The sequence below is a fragment of the Physella acuta genome, unplaced genomic scaffold (genome assembly GCF_028476545.2).
Source record: "Physella acuta isolate Inbredline_101_S28 unplaced genomic scaffold, ASM2847654v3 ptg001283l, whole genome shotgun sequence".
NCBI lineage: Eukaryota > Metazoa > Mollusca > Gastropoda > Physidae > Physella > Physella acuta.
In genome coordinates this window covers 376,978-400,952 of record NW_026732798.1, presented here as the reverse complement: position 1 = coordinate 400,952, position 23,975 = coordinate 376,978, and the positions used below count along the sequence as shown (strand labels likewise).

At 36.7% G+C, this 23,975-nt stretch overlaps 1 protein-coding gene across 1 annotated transcript; it reads left to right on the top strand.

The window, feature by feature from the left end:
• Positions 1-10,377: 10,377 nt before the first annotated feature.
• Positions 10,378-23,360, top strand: LOC131957988 (solute carrier family 23 member 1-like). The gene is made up of 16 exons (XM_059322865.1): positions 10,378-10,571; positions 11,871-12,075; positions 12,601-12,758; positions 13,935-14,032; positions 14,194-14,301; positions 15,330-15,400; positions 16,625-16,806; positions 17,063-17,162; positions 17,842-17,998; positions 18,565-18,714; positions 19,599-19,702; positions 20,270-20,399; positions 20,784-20,921; positions 21,868-21,963; positions 22,328-22,448; positions 23,067-23,360. Exons 2-16 carry the CDS (start codon positions 12,001-12,003, stop codon positions 23,206-23,208), a joined length of 1,830 nt encoding a protein of 609 aa, XP_059178848.1. The 5' UTR covers positions 10,378-10,571; positions 11,871-12,000; the 3' UTR covers positions 23,209-23,360.
• Positions 23,361-23,975: the final 615 nt, after the last annotated feature.

Here is a 23,975-nt window from a genome sequence, read left to right as displayed (position 1 = left end):
TCAGAGGGTGACAATATCGAAGATGGGGGGGGGGGTGTTAGACCTGAACGAAATGTAGCCAATGTTAATGAGAGTCAGCTTTTACCTGGTTTAATGACTTTTTAAAGTTTAACACACCGTTAGACACAGTGTGACATCATCCATAATAGAGGGAGAGCAGAGTTTCCCCCGAAAAAGTCTACCCCCCCCCGAACGAGATGGAATTTATAAAGTAAACATACACTGTTACTAGTGTACGCCCCCCCCCTCCGTAAAATGTTGTCCGCCCCCCCCCCCCCCCCCCCCCCCCCCCCCCCCGAAAACATCAAGTGCCTCCCCCCCCGGAGAAAAAAGTCTGGAAGAAACACTGAGGGAGAGGGGGGCGGAAGGGGTGACACTGAAATCTCTGTATGTTTGGTACATTATATATAGTGGTTGGTGCAGGGATTGACACGGTGGGTTACCGCACAGGGTGTCACCTGACCCAGTGACGTCACTGCTAATCACCAAAAGAAATCACGAAAAAAAATCATTTCAGAATTTAAGAAACAGTATTATACACCGTTAATAAAAAAAATTGGATCTGAGTAAATACGTTTCATTAAGATAAATTAGGAAGAGCTAGTCAAGTAAATGATTTTATAACAGACAGCGGAATTATAATGACATTCATTAGAGTAGAAGTTAGGAAATTCGACCATCAGAAAAGAATGCCGCCACTAAAAAGCTATGGACAGGGCAGCTGAGAGCAAGCGTTTGATGCCCTTGTAATGCCTTTGACAAGAACAGAATCAATACCGGGTCACCGATCAGCAAATAAAAATTGTCGGCACTTTTAATCACAGCTATTTACATATAGAGTGGGGACGCTTTGTTATGGCACACCGTTTTGTGCAGTCATGGTGAAGCGCTTTATGGAACACTGGTGGCTTCTGACGTCAAATTATGTATGGAATACCGTATAGATCTAATATTACTAAATAATTTTAAGCTGCGTAGTTCAGAGTAAAGAATTCTATATTTTTACTGTATTCCCTCTGTATTCCGGAGTATTTAGCAGAGGGGAAAATGTAACTAGTTACTTACTGCTACTACCAGATTTCTATGATATTACTTTCAAAACCAAATACAAATAAAATTAAATAGATGTTAGTATTACTTTCATTCAGAATTGTATTATGAAAAGCAAAGGATATTGTTTTATTTTCAAATCAATCAATCAAGTATTTTAAAGGCCGCCATTAAAAAAAAGTGCGTGAGATTCATCCTTAGTTTCGAAAAGACCTAAAGCTCCAATACGATATATTAATCGATAGTGAATTTTAATTTCTGCTATCTGACTGGATTCGACGGGAAGATACACAATATAACACGTAATATTGCATTCAGGGAAGATGTGGTCGAGCGATAGAGAGAGCTAGGTTGCTAACCCAAAAGTCCCGAGTTCCGATCCCAGACTCGAGACCTGGGTCCACCCAGCTCTGATGGGTACCTGACTCATGTTAGGGGAAACAAGGAGGTTGGGCATAGTGCTGACCACACTATCCCCTCGTATGCCGAGTTCATTGAAACAGATACATTCTTCTTCATCTGTCCCATGTGTCTTGGGCACGAAAAGAGAAAGATCAATATTTCTTTCGCCCCCCCCCCCCACCCATTCCACTCAAACGTGATTAGAACAAAACACCGAACATGTCTTGAATCAAATATTCTTTGTTTGCACATTTTAAGTACATTTTGAAATCAGAAGAGGTTAAAAAGAATAGCGAAAGTTATCTAATATTTTAATTATCCAGAACTTGCGATAAAAGAAAACCAAAGCCTTTTTAATATAATAGGTGTACTCCATTCAAAGAGCAGCACAATGCCTGTCAAGTACTATTCAGTCATCTACACAGGCATTATGCATAGATGCATTACCACCCAGTCAATTACCCGCCCCTTTCATATAAGATATGATAAGCCACCCATACCCCTGTATGTTAGAATTAAACACACACAATCCATTAGCCATTAGTTAATTGTTACTTTTTGTAACTAGCCCCAACTCACCAATCCAAATTTAGGCATCCATGAACTTGAGTTTCTTTTCTTTTAATACCAGTTCATGTTTCTTGTACCAGTTGTGAGAGGATTTATTTAATTAATTTTGTTATATCGTCTGATGTAGTTCTGATTACAGTTACAGTTACACACGAGATAAAGAAATCAATAAGGGGCCAACACATTGCTATATTATTGATTGACCTGATGGTATGATTCAGTATATTTTGACATTTATAATATATAGAACAAATATGTTTTTAGGGTGCTTATTAAAATTGTAAAGTATTTTAGGCTAGGGGAGAGAATGAAAGCAGAGCACAACTTGTCGAAAGTAAATAGTTATTTCCCCTTATTTGACGACTAAAATAAGCGAAAAAAAAAAGAGAAGTAAATACAGAAGCTTAAGTGTAATTGTAATGTAGTTTTGTGCTTTGTGATGCTTCTTCTTTCTTGTTTGTTCTTAATTTTAATGTTAGAAGGGATTCCTCCAACACAATTAAGTATACTTGTCAGCTGGTTATGCGCCATATTTGCCTTTGATTCCGAAGTCAGCCTGCTTTTGGAGTTGTCTTTGGAGTTATTTGATATTAGAGTTGTGATGCTTCAAGTAAATAACTTTTAGTGTGAAAATATGTTATCTCTCTTTTTATGTGTGTCTGGGATAACCGGGGTAGACTGGGAGAAGTTTTCCATAATCTCCCTAGTTCTTTTATGTAATCTGCCCCCGAATCCTCTAGCAAGTTTAGACAACAAATATCAATGAACACTTTTAACATATTGATGGAAAGACAAAAGAAACAAGCTCATGTGGTGTATTTCAACGGCTGAGGGAGCACTTCTTGTTTTGGTTAGAAAACAAAGGAAAGGAGCATTGCTCAAACTACCCAAATATAAGGCAAACTGTCGCTATGTTGGATTAGCTCGACCTTTCATTTTGTGTTTACAGAAGTTCATAACAGAAGGTCTAGTCGTTAAGATTTGTATGAGTGACCCTAGGTAACTGTTACATGTTTTTATACAGGTTACGTAGAGAGTGTTTTACTACTGACTCAAATACTGAACTATTATACTGACCATAGAATCAACTAATACTAACGACAGACTCAACTAATACTAACGATAGACTCAACTAATACTAACCATAGACTCAACTAATACTAACCATAGACTCAACTAATACTAACCATAGACTCAACTAATACTGACCCCCTCCTCTAATACTGATCACCCACTCATCTAATACTGACCACTATCTCTTCTAATACTGACCACCTACATTTCTAGGACATTCCCCCGCCTTTTCCACCCCCCCCCCTACTAAAAAAATATCCCACCAAACCCCGTACTTCAGCCTACTACTTTACCGCCACCACTTCTTCAACTACCCCCCCCCCCTTTACTTGACAGAAACCAAAATACCCTGACATTCTTTAGTTAGCTGATACCAACAAACGCTCGATCCTTGACAACACAAACACCCAAAAGTTAACACCGTGCCAAAGTTCTATAAACATGTTATCTTATTTTTTTTTCCTTTGCCTACTTCTAACAATACCACTAGATCTAACCATAGAAAATTATACCTCGTGTTATATCTTCAGGAAAAAAAAAGTATTAAAAAAAAAGATCCGGTATCTACCAATGTGTTTGTAGATTTTATTTTTTCATTCATCTTGATGGCAAAACAGTACACAAAACTAAAAAAAAAATGAATACAATAATTTTGTAGTTTGTTTTTTATTAGTGTTCCAACGAATATTTTCAAAGTTTAATACAATTATCCTCTAATACCTGGATTTGCACTCTAAGAATTGTTATCAGAAATGTAGGCCGCTGTCGACAAAGGACGTGGATCAACTCGTCAAACTAGGTTAGTCGCTGTTATCTGCATAAGCGGGTTGTTTACTAGTTTTTTTATGTACATTAAAAATAAAATTGTAAATCTTTATTGCACTGTGTATCTATACCCCCTTTTTGTGTTTTGCTTTATTTTCTTTATTGAATCATGACTATGTGCCCAAACGCACGCACTTGAGACGCATACTACTTAATTACAAAGTGAACAGTAAACAGCGAATTTATTTTAGCATGGGTAAGCAACTTGATATACCATTATGCTGACAACAAACTGTCTCGCAAATTACATTTAATCAGGGTTTCTTTCAGACATTTTCTGCGGTTATAATATATCTTATTTTCTTTGTACATTTTAGATTTAAAATAAAATTTGTCCTGGGGTAAATGGGAGGGGGTGGGTGTGACGGGTACTGCCCCCCCCCCCTTCCTCCAAAGCTAATAGATACCTAAAAGAAACTCTAAATTCAATAACGTTCTTGAAAATTCTTGTTGTTTGGTTGTTTTTGTATTCGCCTCCACTAGTGCAGGACACTTCTGATCAGCCCGCTATTTTAAGCAACCAATCACCTCGAGAAAACTAAGTCAGGAGGGGTGGGGGTAGGGGGGGGGCAAAGGTGCAGGCTGTTTGTAGTCTTCAAGGCTATGTCTCAGGTAAAATAAAAGCTATACCTGTCTATGGAAGGTAAGTGATCTTTTGAAAATGTGTCTCAGCATAAGACAAGTTGTTTACCCGAAGCAAATTTTGAAACAATTCTTTGGGCTTTTCGACATCTTAAATTTACACTTGTTTTTACAAGCTTTTATTTAACTCACTTCCTCGTCATTCTGTCTGTCGTCAGTCTAGATAGAAACGCAGGAGTGAAAATTCGGACAGTTCTACTTGACCGATACGATTCACAGTTGGCACGTGGGTCAAGACATGAAGACAATGCAATCTGAAACTAAATTTGACTTAATTGGATGCCTAATTGATTTTTTATGAATTAATTAAAATTTGGACCGAATTAGTAGGCATGTCTAGCCAACCACACCACACGCGTCATCACCTTCAATAGCTGCGCCATCACGTAATGGCTGCGTTCAAAAACCATTGCGCGCCTACTGAACGTGATGTTCAGTAGGCGCGCAATGGTTTTTAGTCATGTAACTATATTGTAAATAAAACATGTAAAGTACTGAAAAAAAAATTCATAAAAAACGTTTTAATAACAAGCTTTTATGTAATGATGCACTAAAAAGTAGAAAATAAATTATAGACTACTATTTAAATAACTATAAAGAAAAGCGTGGGTGTCTTCCTTAACATTAGTAAAGGTATCCAATAGATACTAAAGTGACCCACGCTTTTCTTTATAGTTATTTAAATAGTAGTCTATAATTTATTTTCTACTTTTTAGTGCATCATTACATAAAAGCTTGTTATTAAAACGTTTTTTATGAATTTTGTACAAGCTTTTATTTAACTCACTTCCTCTGTCGACAGTCGTCAGTCGTCAGTCGTAAGTCTAGATAGTAACGCAGGAGTGAAAATTCGGACAGTTCTACTTGACCGACACGATTCACAGTTGGCACATGGGTCAAGACATGAAGACAATGCAATCTGAAACTAAATTTGACTTAATTGGATGCCTAATTAATTTTTTATTAATTAATTAAAATTTGGACCGAATTAGTAGGCATGTCTAGCCAACCACACCACACGCGTCATCACCTTCAATAGCTGCGCCATCACGTAATGGCTGCGTTCAAAAACCATTGCGCGCCTACTGAACGTGATGTTCAGTAGGCGCGCAATGGTTTTTAGTCATGTAACTCTATTGTAAATAAAACATGTAAAGTATTGAAAAAAAAATTCATAAAAAACGTTTTAATAACAAGCTTTTATGTAACAATGCACTAAAAAGTAGAAAATAAATTATAGACTACTATTTAAATAACTATAAAGAAAAGCGTGGGTGTCTTCCTTAACATTAGTAAATGTATCCAATAGATACTAAAGTGACCCACGCTTTTCTTTATAGTTATTTAAATAGTAGTCTATAATTTATTTTCTACTTTTTAGTGCATTGTTACATAAAAGCTTGTTATTAAAACGTTTTTTATGATTTTTTTTTTTACAAGCTTTTATTTAACTCACTTCCTCTGTCTGTCTGTCTGTCTAGACCACGGGTTCCCAACCTGGGGGTCGCGACCCCCCTGGGGGTCGCGAAGGGCTTTCTGGGGGGTCGCCAACTGGTATATTAAACCTTATTGATGAAAAACAAAACATAAATATTTAGACGAATATCTGAAGTTCGGCTTTACTAACATCACTGGAAATGGAAAAGAGAAGAAGCAATGGGTACAGTATAAAGTTGTTTTCAGTCACGAGTTTATGACATCTTCAAAACTAAAACGTCATTTGAGACAAGTCATTCTGAACACACCAAAAAAAATATGGAGTTCTTTCGTCGGCATGAAGCTAGTTGCAAACGTCAGAGACTTGATCGAACAGGAAGTTTTCACCAAGGAAACACAGCATTAGTGCAAGCATCAAATGAAGTCGTGACAGAAAATGCCAAGCAAAAAAAAAATACACAGTAGGAGAAAATCTCATCAAACGCTGCATGTTGAAGATGGTGAAGTTAATTGTTGGGGATTCCAGTTCAATGAAAAAGGGAACAAATATCTCTGCCTAATAATATTATTCAGCAGCTTATAGCAGACATGTCCGTAGATGTTAAATAACAAATTTTTAATGAAATCAAGCGTTCACCATTGTTTGCTTTTTAATTTGATAAATCAACAGACGTGAGTTCGTGTTCGCAGTTGCTGGTCTTTGCCTATATTCATTCAGATGATAGCAAAGAAGAGTTGCTATTTTGTGAAGATAGCGTGGAGAAAATAAATACGTTTTTTTTTTAATTTGATGACTAAAATGGGTTAAAACGGCTGTGGGAGGTTGTACGGATGGTGCACCATCTATGTTTAGGTTACAATCGGACTTTCAGAAAACAGAAACGATATAGCTCCCTAACCGCTGCATGATTCTCCAGTATGCCCTCTCCATTATGACTAGTAAAAGTCGTACATTACATTAAATCTGGAACCTTCAAAAAACTGAGCAAAGACATTAATATAGATCACGAGGTTCTGCTTTTCTACACTACAGTACGCTGGCTGTCAAAGGAATTGTTGTGAATCGTGTTTTTGAATTGAAATTTGAAATCAAATTGTTCTTGGAAGTGCAAAGGAAACAAGACCTTTTGGTATACTTAAAACGACATAGAGTGGTTGGAGAGATACATTCGAACATCAACATAAGCTTAACCTGAAGCTTCAGGGAAAATGAACGAATATTATCACTTTCCATGATAATCTCGGGGCATTTTTATCAAAGCTGCAGAATTGGCGAAGAAAATAAATCTTGGAAATATTGTAAATTTGAGAAACTCTGCAGTGTGGTAGATGAATCTGATTGTGAGATAATTAAAATTTTGAAAGAAGCGATTTCTGGGCATCTTGAATCATTGAAAACGAACTGCGGCGCTATTTATCTGAATAGAAAGAAGAAGAATCTGCATTGACGCATTACACATTCCCTTCTTCCCTTGATGTTGCCAGCATTCCCGATGAATTACAAGATGAAATCTTTGATTTGCAGAATGATTCCGCGTAAGATGAAAAACTGCACACACAATTTTGGTGTAGTATTCACCATTAATACCCAAACATATTTTCGAGAATAATTTTCAACACTATTCTCCGATTAAAAACAAAATTAAGAAATACATTTAATGTTGATAATGACATATGTTGGCGTTAACAATAACTTAACCGCGAATGTTTATTAAATAGCATGCAATTTTACTCATCGTATTGAAACAGTTATCAAGAGTAGTTCATATTGAATTTCTTCTAGAAATTCTTATTTTAGTCCTTATTAATGTCCATACTAATTTCGGCTTTTAATTTTATGGGGGTCGCGGGTCACTTACTTTTTATAAAAGGGGGTCGCCACTCGAAAAAGGTTGGGAACCACTGGTCTAGACGGAAACGCAGGAGTGAAAATTCGGACAGTTCTACTTGACCGATACGATTCACAGTTGGCACGTGGGTCAAGACATGAAGACAATGCAATCTGAAACTAAATTTGACTTAATTGGATGCCTAATTGATTTTTTATGAATTAATTAAAATTTGGACCGAATTAGTAGGCATGTCTAGCCAACCACACCACACGCGTCATCACCTTCAATAGCTGCGCCATCACGTAATGGCTGCGTTCAAAAACCATTGCGCGCCTACTGAACGTGATGTTCAGTAGGCGCGCAATGGTTTTTAGTCATGTAACTCTATTGTAAATAAAACATGTAAAGTACTGAAAAAAAATTCATAAAAAACGTTTTAATAACAAGCTTTTATGTAATGATGCACTAAAAAGTAGAAAATAAATTATAGACTACTATTTAAATAACTATAAAGAAAAGCGTGGGTGTCTTCCTTAACATTAGTAAAGGTATCCAATAGATACTAAAGTGACCCACGCTTTTCTTTATAGTTATTTAAATAGTAGTCTATAATTTATTTTCTACTTTTTAGTGCATCATTACATAAAAGCTTGTTATTAAAACGTTTTTTATGAATTTTTTTTTCCACGTATAAAATGCTTTCACTAAAAATTTATCCAAGTAATGTTTATAGTTTATTTTTTTTATAAACATGATTGTCTTGTGTAAGCAACCTGCCACAATTGTTTATGTCAAAACAGTGATTAATATAAAAATAATAACAGTACTTAATTGATTGAAAACCCTTTTAGCACATTTATAATAATTAATGTAATCAAAATAACACATATTATATATATATATATATATATATATATATATATATATATATATATATATATATATATATATATATATATATATATACATTTATATATATATATATATATATATATATATATATATATATATATATATATATATATATATATATATATATATATATATATATTTCTTCTTTTAATTGGGTTTTTAACAAGATAAAAAAAGTTGGATTTAATACAAAAAGTTTATGATTATTTAATCTCTTGTGGTGTTAGTTGGTTGTCATTTGAAACATTGCAGTTATAATTCATTGTTGGTTGGACTTGTCCTCTTCGTCTCTGTAGACATATGTTACTTCGTTGTTTGAGTTTTGTCTGCAGTAAACTTCGTTGTATGCTGCATCGTTGTCTGGGTGCCAGTTTTTGAAGAGCGTTTTTAGCTGTTTCTTTGTGGTAAATATGGATTGTGCATCCTCACAATATGAACATTTGTATGTTAGTGCTTTTGAGCAGAGGTCGGCAACCTGCGGCTCTTTTGCTGTCAAAATGCGGCTCTCCAGCTCCTTGCATAAACCTAAAAAGTTATATTATTTTATATTCAAAACAAATATTACACTATAAAGAAACACAACTTTAAACAGGATAAAAACACTCATTAGAGAACAGTGAGAATAGGTGCAGTAGAAAGTATACGGACAGCTAATAGCCGCTTGGGCACCAGGTCCAGCCCCACAGCAGTGCTATGGAGAGCCCCATGGTAATAATTCCATGCTTGCCACTGGCCAAGTGCCGACTTTTTCGAATATCGTTGAATGAGGGAATGTTATTTTATTCAGAATGCATTTCCCTATCTGTCAGTAATCATTAGTTTGACCGGAGTGACGTAGTTTTTTTAGCTATTAGCTTCCAACTATTGTGCCTGGTTCTGGACGGTGGGGTACGAGTTTATCCATGCCTTCAGTCGGATGGAAATAACCTGGTCAGAACCAAAGGACAGAACCGATATCCAAGCCAGTTAGTCGGTGTTTTCCGTGTTGAGGCCCGTCTGGCTAATGGGAGACACCTCGTGAGCCGGTGGTGTCCGTAAAGACAGAAAAAAAAAGTCAACAGCCGAAACATGTCTATGTTTTTATATGAATATTATTATTATTTCATATTTAAATCTAATTATTTTAAATAACAAATCAAATTTATTTACATAATTCTAATCAAATATTGAAGAAAAAAATGTGGCTCTTTAAAGACTGGGAAATACTTCTAAATTATAACTTTCGGCTCCATCGTCTCAAAGGGTTGCCGACCTCTGCTTTTGAGTATTTTCCTGGATTGTTTTTTTTTAATGTAAGGTTACATACACGAATTTTGATATTGCTTGTAGTACTTGATAATTTTAAAATCACAACATACATAACTTCTAGTATATAAATTTTTTTAGTGTTGACTAACATTATCAATGAGACCACAGAAGTATCGGATTCCTTTTAGCAATAATAAAAAAAAACATAATTAGCCTAAAGTAAACACGAGTATAACGGCTGCTTGTATGAATCCATTACTGGCCCATTAGATAATGGTTAGGAAGTCACGTCGCTGGTTAAAAAAACTTATCCTAAAGTTCTTTCCCCTTGTACAAAACATTTACGAGTTCTTTCCCTTTATTTTAACTTAACATGAGACGATGGTTCAACGTGACCATTTTACACATTCGTGATTTGTTTGCATGGAGTTTATTAACTGGAGTCCTAACTTTTTAAAACCTGAGCTTGATGTATTTGGATTGTATTATTAATTTTAACTTACAATCCTTTTTTTATATTCACCTCATCGTTTAAAGTAAGACACATGCACATTGGATTAATGAACAACATTAATTTAGGTAGGCATTTTAGGATTACATTTTTAAACATCTAATTATATAAGACACCTTTGTTTTATAAAGGTATTCCACTTGTGCTAAGAAAAAAGTGTTACACACAGGTATGTTACGTAAAGGTGTTACACACAGGTGTGTTATATAAAGGTGTTACACGCACCTTACCTGCCCTCTAACTTCTCATGTTCGCATAACTCAAACAGGCAAGCTTGACAGCCATTGTGTACGTTCAGGTTTATGTCAAGGCGACACTTTCGTCAACCGGATACATACGAAAGTGACTTTAACTACTATACACATACACAAACACATATAAAAAGATATGTACACGCGCACTCGCACGCATCTAAGCACACTATACACACCTATGTATACACATGCACACTATGGACAAGACTTAACTCTCACATCTAAACACACACGCACACACACACAGACACACAAATGCACATAGAGGCACGCACACATACGTACACACACACGCACCAACACACTTAAACCAACCACACAAGCACAGGCATACAATGACACCTTTTTACTAAATCATCACTTCCAACACTTCGACTCTTACAAGATACATACGCACACAGACACAAACATACACACTTACTTACATACGCACACAGACACACACATACACACTTACTCCCATACACTCACCCACGGACACACACGCATACACATAGACATGCACACACATACTTACGCAACACACAAAATACGTCATTTTTCTCCATTAAATAATCATTAAATCACCACTCCTCACAATACGACTTTTATAACTGTACACATACAAACAAAAATTAATTACTTTACTTTCAGAAATATATTTTCTAAAACCTCATATAGGTTCCAACCATTAAATATGTTAATAGTTACACCTACTTGATACATGTGTAACCAAAGTTGATAATACAAAACATTCTAATAGTTAATTAGGTCATAGCTTGCTACGCTACTTTTAATTATTATAATCAACCTCCTACTGAGAATTTTTAATAAGCTTGACAGAACGAAAATCTTGTCGCTGAAATATCGTCTACGCCCTTTACCTTCTTATCTGTCTAAAAGATCCGAAACAAAGATGTAGCTACTTGCCATGCCTTGAGTTGCTTTACAAGAAAGTCTGAAATAGGACCGTGAAAAACTTTCAGAGTTACATAATAATTGTAAAAACATTGTCAATAATTTCTATAGAAATTTTAGTTTTTCCTATCTTGCCGTTAGTTAGATTGAAAGTCCAGTAAAATGTCAGTGGTGACGAGTAGTCTATATTTAGTTTATCTGTATTGTTTGTTTCAGACAGAAATACCATAGACGTCTTTGATTTTTGGGTTAAAACTTAGTAATCAGTGACGTCAGCCTCTCAGGCAAAGTTGATTGACGTCAGCAAAGTTATGTAAGAAAAAACAAGCAATACAATCCTCTCAAAATGGAGAAGTCGGATATTTTATACAAGGTTGATGACATTCCGCCGTGGTATCTTTGTTTATTGCTTGGTTTTCAGGTAAAATTTTACATTATCTTATGTTGAATTGTTACTCTAATAAACGTATGTAACATATTTCACACATTTGTCATGACTATATTCTAGCGGGTTGTCAATAAATGACGTCAGGAAATTTAAAAACATTTTTTATCGCCTTTCCTGAGATAAAAGTGTCAGACGCCAAGATTCGATCCTTCAATCAATTTTTATTTCAATTTACAAAACAAATATAGAAAGAAGAAAAAACAACAACGAGATAACTGTAAAAAAAACATTTTTTTTAACGACGGCACTATTTTAACCCCCCCCCCCCGGCACACATTCTCACGGAAGTCAGAACCATTTCCCTCCCCCATAACTATGACGTCATTAACACGTCTGTACCTCCATGATCAAAGTATGTTGAGTATGTGACACATTTTTATAAAAAATGTGAAGACTATCAGTTGTCTAAGCCACCCCCACCGACCTAGTTAATATTTTCACATAGAGAGTACTTCAAGCTATTCCTCCAGATAATCATATCTTCCTCTCCATCCCCAGCAATTTTTGACAGCTTTTGGGGCCACATTCGCCTATCCTGTGATTATAAGCGGTGTGTTGTGTATTGAAGGAGATGACGTAGGACTAGGGGAGCTAATAAGCACTGTGATATTTGTCTCGGGGTTATCTTCCCTTCTACAGACGACATTCGGTGTAAGGTAACCCAAACAAAAGAGACAGAGACTGTGTTAGATTATAATATAAAACAAGATACAAATCAGTGTTTCTTCCAGACTTTTTTCTCCGGGGGGCACTTGAAATTTTCGGGGGGGGGGGGGGGGGGGGTAAACTTTCTTCGGGGGGGGGGGGGGGGCGGACACTGTTAAAAGTATATATTTTCTATATAAATTATATAAATTTCATTCCGTTCGGGGGGGGGGGGGGGGGGGGGGGTGGGGGGGTAAAAATTTTTCGGGGGGGCTTGGCCCCCCCGATGAGATGCCTGGAAGAAACTCTGATACAAATTACTGGGGATCTTGAATAGGATAATTACGTGTGTGGAATGTAACCGACTTTTTGTTGAATAATTAATTACGTTAATTACGTTATATTTAGTTTGATTAGCTACATTTCTCTTCCGTGCATTCATGATTTGTCCGTCTTGTCTGGTGAACTCTATTTCACCCACATCTACTGAACCCATTAGTTATAAACTTGACACGTAGGTCGAGACTCAATGACAAAGTACTGTGGCAAATTTGATAAAATAAATTGTTGAATTTTTTTTATTTTTAAGAAAATTCAAGATTGCGTTACAAAGTACTAATAGTTTTCTATTAAGCACAAGCTTGAAGCTTTTAATTGTGCGATTGTGTTTTTAGTCGTGGTATGTTATTAATCTATAACACGAAATTAAAAGAAAATTCAATAACTAGTTACTTTAGAGAAGGTATTCAATATTTTATATTGCGACCTCAGCTTTTTGGGTATTTAAATATTTGGTCATTATTGTATTTTTAAAAAGTACTTTTTAATACATAATTGTATAAAACTTTGTTGGCTAAACATTATTATGTTTTTTTTTTCAATACTTACAATGGTACATAATATAAAATATTTAATTAGTTCTTTAAAAATTAATTAAGCATCTATTTAAGTCATGTTTGTATCACATTGCTTGTCATCGGTTCTTGACCCATGTACCAATTTAGACAGAAATCGGTTCGTAGAAGTGGTCGAAATTTCACTCGCCAGTTTCGACACATAACAGACAAATTCACGAAGAAGCTAGTGAAATAAAGGCTATTAAAATAAAAACAAAATTAAGAAAAACGTTGCTTTGTTTTAAATCATACACAGCAGTTAAATCATGAATGTATTCTACTCACTTGAAGACTCCCCATCATACAGAGTGTCAGCTACTCCTTCATTGTCCCAGCTTTTGTTGTGCTCTCTGTCAGCTCCAATACCTGCCCGTACCACGACCTGTCAGGTAGGTTTAATGGTGTAGTTTTGTTAACACCTGCCCGTACCACGACCTCTCAGGTAGGTTTAATGATAACAGTACTGTTAACACCTGCCCGTACCACGACCTCTCAGGTAGGTTTAATGATAACAGTACTGTTAACACCTGCCCGTACCACGACCTCTCAGGTAGGTTTAATGATAACAGTACTGTTAACACCTGCCCGTACCACGACCTCTCAGGTAGGTTTAATGATAACAGTACTGTTAACACCTGCCCGTACCACGACCTCTCAGGTAGGTGTAATGGTGTAGTTTTGTTAACACCTGCCCGTACCACGACCTGTCAGGTGGGTGTAATCATAACATAGTACTGTTTACACCTGCACGTACCACGACCTGTCAGGTGGGTGTAATCATAACATAGTACTGTTTACACCTGCACGTACCACGACCTGTCAGGTAGGTGTAATGGTAACATAGTTTTAACACCTGCCCGTACCACGACATGTCAGATAGGTTTAATGGTGTAGTTCTGTCATTACCTACAAGTACTACGAGTTAATGATGTAAGCCTAGCTTGTTTACATGCCTATACTAGGATCTGTCAGAATATCATGTATGTAATCTTGAAGCTCTATATGACATATCATCATCCGATTTGATATTCTCCCTTAATTAACTGTAGAAGACCCGCCCCTGCACGGCCAGTCAGTTCTAATAAGCCATTTGATCCACCTTTTCGTGCTATTTTGCGTCATGTTATACCCAGCTAAACTAATGTGGTTACTTAGATTAATTTTCTGTTCTTGAAACAGCTGTTTTTTTCTATAACATTCTTGATCGTTAATTAGAGATTAGAAACATCCGATATTTCTTTTCATTATAAAGGCACTGAATGAGATACCTTGTAAACGTCATTATTCAATTCTCTTCATTTATTCCTTTCTGGCCCCTGGGGAGCAAAGGGCTGCACCGGACCCGGTTTTGGGCAGCTCTCTTTGTCTACGCTCACGTAAGCCCGGCGACCCTTGACCTCATCATCTGCTGTCCTTCTCCAGGATTTCCTTGGCCGGCCTTATTTCTTCTTTCCCTGGGGATTCCTGTCTAATGCTTTCCTCTTGATGTTGTCCTCTCCACTTTTCAGTGTATGCCCTATCCATTCTCATGTGGGGGTTTAATATCAACATTGTTTGGTATGTTGCCACATGTCTTGATTGATACTACGTAAACATGTTCTTAGTAACTAAATATTTAACATACAACATAATTAGGGGATATATAGTAGCCTAAGTTTCGAGAAAAATTTCGGTTTGTTATTTCAGCAAACAAATCCTTACTGCCAGTTTTGGGATCAGCTGAACATCAACGAGTATGGAAGGCGAACCTCTGCGAGGTATTCATGATGAATATTCAGACCGTATCATGTTTTAACTACAGTTTTCTCTATACAATGTAAAGATGAGTATTCAGACCGTATCATGTTTTAACTATAGTTTTCTCTATACAATTTTAACTCCGCCATCATTGGAACACGGCAAAGAAAATTTGTTTCAGTAGTTCAATATTTAAATAAGAAAAGCAGCTGTTTAAAATAAATTGTTGCACTCTGGTTATATGTTTTATTTTTAAAGTAAAAAATACGCTCTATTTATTGTTGTGTACAAAATAGGCTCTCAAAGCTATAGGCATATTTTAAAATCAACGTACATATATATATATATATATATATATATATATATATATATATATATATATATATATATATATATATTTATATATATATATATATATATATATATATATATATATATATGAATAGTAAGGCTAATGTGTTTTTGTGAGACTCAAATAAAACCTGCCTACACATATTAAGCTAACATAAAATATTGTTATGCAAACCTTTATTATATTTTATGGTGGGCGGTAAACGGATACTTAACCCACTGAGTGTTTTAGTTTAGGGGTTGAAATTTGTTTGTGAGAGATAGACACCAGGGCTATCGACTTTATAGTGACAAAAATATAATTTGGTGAACTCTGCTTCATCTGCCTACAAGAATAATACTTTCAGGTGAATTAGTAGTAAGTTACCTGTAAAAGTGAACTGGTGTTATAATCGACGTAAAATAACTAGCAACAGTCTTTTGCCTAATGGTATAGAGGATTTATTTGTCAGTAGTACTGCTATAATTAGTTAAGAAAGTAGGACTAAGGTCGTCGTAAAGGTTAAGATTAGTGTTTTGCTCATGTGGAAGAGGAAGGGTTAAAATATGAGCTACATTGCTACTACCACTTAAAAGACAACTGATTCTATTGTTTAGTTACACCCTCAGGATCAGTGTTTGTTGAGCTTTTGAGTCATATTATTACAGTACTGAATCCAACCAATGAAATCGTAGAGTCACATTATTACAGTACTGAATCCAACCAATGAAATCGTAGAGTCACATTATTACAGTACTGAATCCAACCAATGAAATCCTAGAGTCACATTATTACAGTACTTAATCCAACCAATGAAATCTTAGAGTCACATTATTACAGTACTTAATGCAACCAATGAAATCCTAGAGTCACATTAATACAGTACTGAATCCAACAAATGAAATCCTTTCAGCTGCAGGGCGCGCTCATGGTGTCTTCGCTGCTGTCCATCGTGTTAGGTTTTACTGGCATGGTCGGACTTCTAATGAGGTTTATCGGACCGTTGACCATCGCTCCGACCATCAGTCTCATAGCGTTCTCCCTCTTTAAAGTGGCAGCCGACAAGGGGTCAACCCACTGGTACATCTGTTTCACGTGAGTGCTGGTGCATATATATATATATATATATATATATATATATATATATATATATATATATATATATATATATATGTATATGTATATGTATATACATATATCTGTAGTATTCTACAGGGGTCATTAAAGTTTTATTTTAATCACATGTCTGTTTATTTACATCACCAATTCCCGTCCACCCTTACAATACCACGACAAGTCTCTAAGTTCGATGTTGTCAGAAACAAAACTAACGGTACATTTTCTTGTTTAGGACAATCTTCTTGGTCGCCTTGTTCTCCCAGTATTTGAGAAATATTGCCATCCCACTCCCATGTTTGAAGATTAAACTCAAGATCTTTGCCTTATTCCCGGTAAGCTCTGTCAAAGTTTGTGTACAACATTATTCGGCTAAATAATTTATGTTTTGATCTATTATTATATCAACCAATTTTCGCTATTTGTGAGGTTGTAATGCGTCGGGTGATTTGTGTTCAGAGTTTCTTCCAGGCATCTCTTCAGGGGGGGGGGGGGGGGGGGGGGCGGGGGGCTCCGATCCCCCGAAGAAAGTCTACCCCCCCCCCCGAACGATATGAAATTTATATAGAAAATGTATACTTTTAACAGTGTCTGCCCCCCCCCCCCCCCCCGAAGAAAGTCTACCGCCCCCCCCCCTCCCCCGAAAATTTTAAGTGCCCCCCTCCCGGAGAAAAAAGTTTGGAAGAAACATTGTTTGTGAATACCACCATAGAATCGTTTCTTCTATTCTGGAGTGCAATGAAGGATAAGAGAAATGGAGACGGGGAGAGGGGGCGTGTCTCTTAACTAGTGCTGTATTTGTTAAACCAAATTAAATAGTTATCAAGAATAAACTTTAAAATTAAAATGAAAATTAAATTTGTTTTTTTTTTAAATTTTCTTTCTACTTTATCACCTCTCAGTCCCAGCAGTATAAAAACAACATCTTGTGTCTATTGTGTGATGTTGGATTGATTACTGACAGGCGGCCATTTGTACTCCCACATAATGGTGTTATTAATGACTTCCATACAGGTGCTGTTGGCTATCGTCATCTCCTGGATTATATGCGTCATCCTCACGGAGACCAACGTGCTGACCAATGAGCCGGAGAAATGGGGCTACAAGGCTAGAACTGACATCAGGGTCAAAGCCTTGTCTGATTCGGACTGGTTCCGGTTTCCATATCCAGGTGGGTTGTTTTGTTGACACCTGGTGTACAACTTGTACACCTGGTCATGTACAACTTGTACACAATGTGTTCAAGGATTGTGTGAGGCTTATACTCTTAAAGAATCCACTGTCTTTGAAGTGTGAGCCTAACACAAAGCATTAAAGCTAACTTTGAAATACTTCATTTTCCGTTTGACTTACTAAGCAAAGAAACTTCAAACATAAAATAAAAAATAAATTCTTTAACATATTTCGTTTTTCGTTTCAACTACAGTAGGAAGCTAGAAAAACTGTGAAGTAAAATATAAAATCTATTTCTGTTTGAATAACACAATAAAAGAAGCTACAAAAACTATAAAGTAAAATATAAAATCTATTTCTGTTTGAATAACACAATAAAAGAAGCTACAAAAACTATAAAGTAAAATATAAAATCTATTTCTGTTTGAATAACACAATAAAAGAAGCTACAAAAACTATAAAGTAAAATATAAAATCTATTTCTGTTTGAATAACACAATAAAAGAAGCTACAAAAACTATAAAGTAAAATATAAATTCTGCATGCCATTGTATCTTCCTGTAGGACAGTGGGGAGTGCCTAGGGTGACTATAGCTGGAGTTTTAGGCATGCTAGCTGCCATGTTTGCTTCAGCTATTGAATCTGTAGGAGACTACTACGCATGCGCAAGACTAGCTGGTGCACCACCCCCGCCACCCAGTGCCATTAGTCGAGGTAGGCAACCAATGACAACCCCAATATATTGGTAGGCAACCTATGACAACCCTAATATATAGATAGGCAACCTATGACAACCCCAATATATAGGTACCAATGACAACCCCAATATATAGATACCTATGACAACCCAAATATATAGGTACCAATGACAACCCCAATATATAGATACCTATGACAACCCAAATATATAGGTACCAATGACAACCCCAATATATAGATACCTATGACAACCCAAATATATAGGTACCATTGACAATCCCCAGTAACTCACAACCACCCGTCTTCATAGACAGCTAATGACAACCCCAATATCTAGGTTGTTAACAGATAACAACCCCTTTTACTCCCAACCGCCCATGTATATTGTTAACAAATGACATCCCGATTATCTGGCATACCTAGGAAACATTGACAACATTGCTGTCTACAACCCGTCGATGTATTTAACCAATGTAAACCCAATTACCCTCATACACCCAACTTGGTAGTTAACCAATGACAACCCAATTACACACATCGACCCGTATTGGTAGTTAAACAATGACAACCCATAATTACTGTCAACAACCCCAACAACGAATACATCTGTTATTAACATGATTGTGGATAATAATGTAGCAGTATAAAGTCGAAGTATAACATTTTATCATCTAATGTAATTCCTAATAGAGCTAAAACTCAGGTAAGCATGAACATTATGTAGACTGACAGTTGTAAGAGGTTTTAGATTATGGAATTACAGGGTTGTATAGTGCACGTGTTAATGTTTCATCGGTAGTTGTTGAATTATACTGTACGTGTCTATGTCGCAGGTGTTAAATTATGCTGTACGTCTATATCACAGGTGTTAACTTATGATGTTCGTGTTTATGTCACAGGTATAGGCATGGAGGGTATCACGTGTCTGCTAGCTGGGGCGTGGGGGACAGGTGGAGGTAACACGTCATACAGTGAGAATATCGGCGCCATTGGAATCACCAAGGTGAGTACTACAGGACAACTAAAACATTGGAATCACCAAGGTGAGTACTACAGGACAGGTAAAACATTGGAATAACTAAGTAAGTATTTATAGGCGAGGTCACATAAATTAAAGCCAGCAGAGTGTATTGTGCAGGGGAGGTTGTGAGGGTATCCACCTGTTTATCACAGTAGACTGATGTTATTGGGAAGACATTTAATAAAAACAACAACAGAAGACTCGCTAAATATAACATAATATTGTTTTGGATAGAGTGTAATAATAACATTAAATTTTGTAGTTTTTCCCCTCAGTAATGATTAGTAATTCTTGCAACAAAATGTAAAAATAAGTTGTCTATTACACATACGGCAGCACAGCTATGTAGAGGAAAAGGACATCTCGTATGTCTTGTTGACAATGTTGTCATTTTATATTTCATTGTTTACTTATTTCGTAGAATGGATATCTAAAGGGACATAATTCAAATAAATAGAAACAATTATTTATTTTATCGGGGTTACCCACCGTGAAGTAACATTTGAATATCAACGTAATTATGGATTATGGTTATGTGTCTGTCGGCAGGTGGGGAGTCGTGTGGTGATTCAGGTCGCCGGATGTCTGATGCTGGTGCTGGGATGTCTGGGGAAATTTGGCGCGTTGTTCGTGACCATCCCAGAGCCTGTGGTTGGTGGACTCTTCTACGTCATGTTCGGTAGGTCATCATGTCGGCAGTAGGCGTGCGTGTGTGTGTACGTGTGTGGGTGGGTGTGTGTGTGTACGTGTGTGTGTGTGTCTGTTTGCGTGTGCGTGTACGTGTACGTGTGTGGGTGGGTGTGGGTGTGTGTGTACGTCTGTGTATGTGTGTGTTTGTTTGCGTGTACGTGTGTGTGTGTGTGTCTGTTTGCGTGTACGTGTGCGTGTACGTGTGTGGGTGTGTGTGTGTCTGTTTGCGTGTGCGTATGCGTGTACTTGTGCGTGTACGTGTAGCAATAATTGTTATAGTTATTGCACATCTGGTGTTAATGTAAACAAGACTTAGCGATGTGGACTAACCAAGACAGCTGACGTCACCCCCCTCTCTTACCTTTGTCACCAGGTATGGTGGGGGCTGTCGGAATCTCCAACCTCCAGTACGTTGACCTGAACTCCTCCCGGAACCTGTTCGTGTTTGGCCTGCCCGTCTTCTTCGGTCTCAGCGTACCCTACTGGGTCAGCACCAACGAGATCAAAACAGGTCGGTGATAAAACAAAGCCGACGGTGATAAAACAAAGCCGTCGGTGATAAAACAAAGCCGTCGGTGATAAAACAAAGCTGTTAGTGATAAAACAAAGCCGTCGGTGATAAAACAAAGCCGTCGGTGATAAAACAAAGCCGACGGTGATAAAACAAAGCCGTCGGTGATAAAACAAAGCCGTCGGTGATAAAACAAAGCTGTTAGTGATAAAACAAAGCCGTCGGTGATAAAACAAAGCCGTCGGTGATAAAACAAAGCCGACGGTGATAAAACAAAGCCGTCGGTGATAAAACAAAGCCGTCGGTGATAAAACAAAGCTGTTAGTGATAAAACAAAGCCGTCGGTGATAAAACAAAGCCGTCGGTGATAAAACAAAGCCGTCGGTGATAAAACAAAGCCGTCGGTGATAAAACAAAAATGTCGGTGATAATACAAAGTAGTCGGTAATAAAACTACGCCGTCGGTGATAAAACTAAGCCGTCGGTAATAAAACAAACATGTCGGTGATAAAACAAAGCAGTCGGTGATAAAACAAAGCCGTCGGTGATAAAACTAAGCCGTCGGTGATAAAACAAACATGTCGGTGATAAAACAAACATGTCGGTGATAAAACAAACATGTCGGTGATAAAACAAACATGTCGGTGATAAAACAAACATGTCGGTGATAAAACAAACATGTCGGTGATAAAACTAAGCCGACGGTGATAAAACAAACATGTCGGTGATAAAACAAAGCCGTCGGTGATAAAACTAAGCCGTTGTTGATAAAACAAAACCGTCGGTGATAAAACAAAGCTGTTAGTGATAAAACAAAGCTGTAGGTGATAAAACAAAGCCGTCGGTAATAAAACAAAGCCGGTCAGAGGTTAAGTTATAGCTATGGGTTTTATGCGTGTAATATGAATATAATAAGGTCTACGGTTAGCGTTTAACTTTTCTAAAGGCGATGCTCTGGCTGATCAAGTACTGACCGTGTTGTTTGGCACCTCCATGTTTGTGGGCGGTATCATGGCTTTTATACTGGACAACACTATTCCAGGTAGGTGCATCAGACTGCATTGTTTCTAAAGATGTGCATGACTGGTATGAGAGTCACACATCCTGATTAAACAATAAATGAACCAAAAGTAGACATATCTTAATTTTTTTTTAAATATTTAAAAGCGGGGGACATTGAACAAGTACATGCATTATATAATGTCAAAATGATCTAAGACAGTTTATTTAGTAAAATAATAAGATTAAGTATCATTAAGCACATGTATACACACACATACACACACATATATATAGTTATATATACTTGCATTTATTTATGTACTATGGGTAGTTTTAAACATAAATAATATTATTACATACTGTTTACATACTGTGCTGTGTTGCTTGCATTCGTTTGTAACCAGGAACTAGAGAAGAACGCGGACTGCTACACTGGAACCAGCAGGCGGAAGGATCTAGCGGTGATCTGTCAGTCTATGACATCCCACTGATTCAACCCTTCCTCAACAAATTACCGTGTACCAAGTGAGTCTAGAAAAACGTGAGGGAAAGGTGTGTAAGGATTTGGGATGGGGGGGGGGGGGGGGGGGTGGCGGTAGTTTAGTGGCCTAACCTTTTTATAAATGATTATACTTACATGTGTCTATATCTTTTAGTTTCTTCAAGGCAAAAGTATTGCATATCTTTTTTTCTAGGATGTAAGCAAACTTTTGTCTGAAGGCAGAAAAATTAATTTTTAAATATTTTATTAAGAATATATACGGGTAAATTTCACTTCCATAACGAAATGTCTAATTAGAATCGACTAATCAGGTGACCTATGTATGTTGGCTACATACCTGTGTTGTTATCTATGTATGTTTATCACAGGTACATACCTGTATGGTGACCTATGTTTGTTTATCACAGGTACATACCTGTGTGGTGACCTATGTATGTTTATCACAGGTACATACCTGTGTGGTGACCTATGTATGTTTATCACAGGTACATACCTGTGTGGTGACCTATGTATGTTTATCACTGGTACATACCTGTATGGTGACCTATGTATGTTTATCACAGGTACATACCTGTGTGGTGACCTATGTTTGTTTATCACAGGTACATACCTGTATGGTGACCTATGTTTGTTTATCACAGGTACATACCTGTGTGTCCAGGCTCGATGATTGACAGGATGTCAACACGCCACTCGGTGGAAGAAGGGGAGGATAATCTGGGCTATATTGGCAGTAAAGAGTCTCTTAACACCGCTGAGCATGATTTGAATACCAGGATATAGGAACAACGTTGATACGTGACAGATTTGTATATAACTAACATTACAAGTAGATAGTTTGTAACACTACTATGTAACTCGTATAAAACTTTCCGAAGCTAGTAACAATAATTATTTATTCGAATAGGACGAAATCCCGCATTCGATCGAAAGTCAATTCTGGCTTTAGTGGCATTCGGGTAAACGTCCTGCTCTCACAATTAATATATATATAAATATAAATATATATATAAATATATATATATATATATATATATATATATATATATATATATATATATATATATATATATATATATATATATATATATATATATATATAGGGTAAAGCAGGGCACTAAGAGCCGTGTGGTATTAGGCCCCGATCATCAGCCCACCCCCACAAAACCCCCCAATAACACTGCTAATCTACTTCTGAGGTAACAACCACTGCTGTTCTTTGATAACAGAGAAGCAGAGGATTCGTTTTATGTAATTTATGACCCACTTGGTCCAATAGGGAGAGGATGAGACAGGATTTAATCCCACTGCTCTTTCCCTGAAATTTCTCATCTCCATAAAACCATTTTGTGAACTTTTTTTCCAAATAGACATAACTTGGGAAACTTCACTTTGTAATAAACCAGATGAGTTTTTCAAGCCCATTCTTTATTCCTGTATTAGAGCATTGGTTGTTGTACATTTTAACACTATTTTTATAGCTATGGCTAGAATAGTTTTATTTTGGTGAATTTGTTTTGCACAATGATTATTGGTACCAAAACAAAATG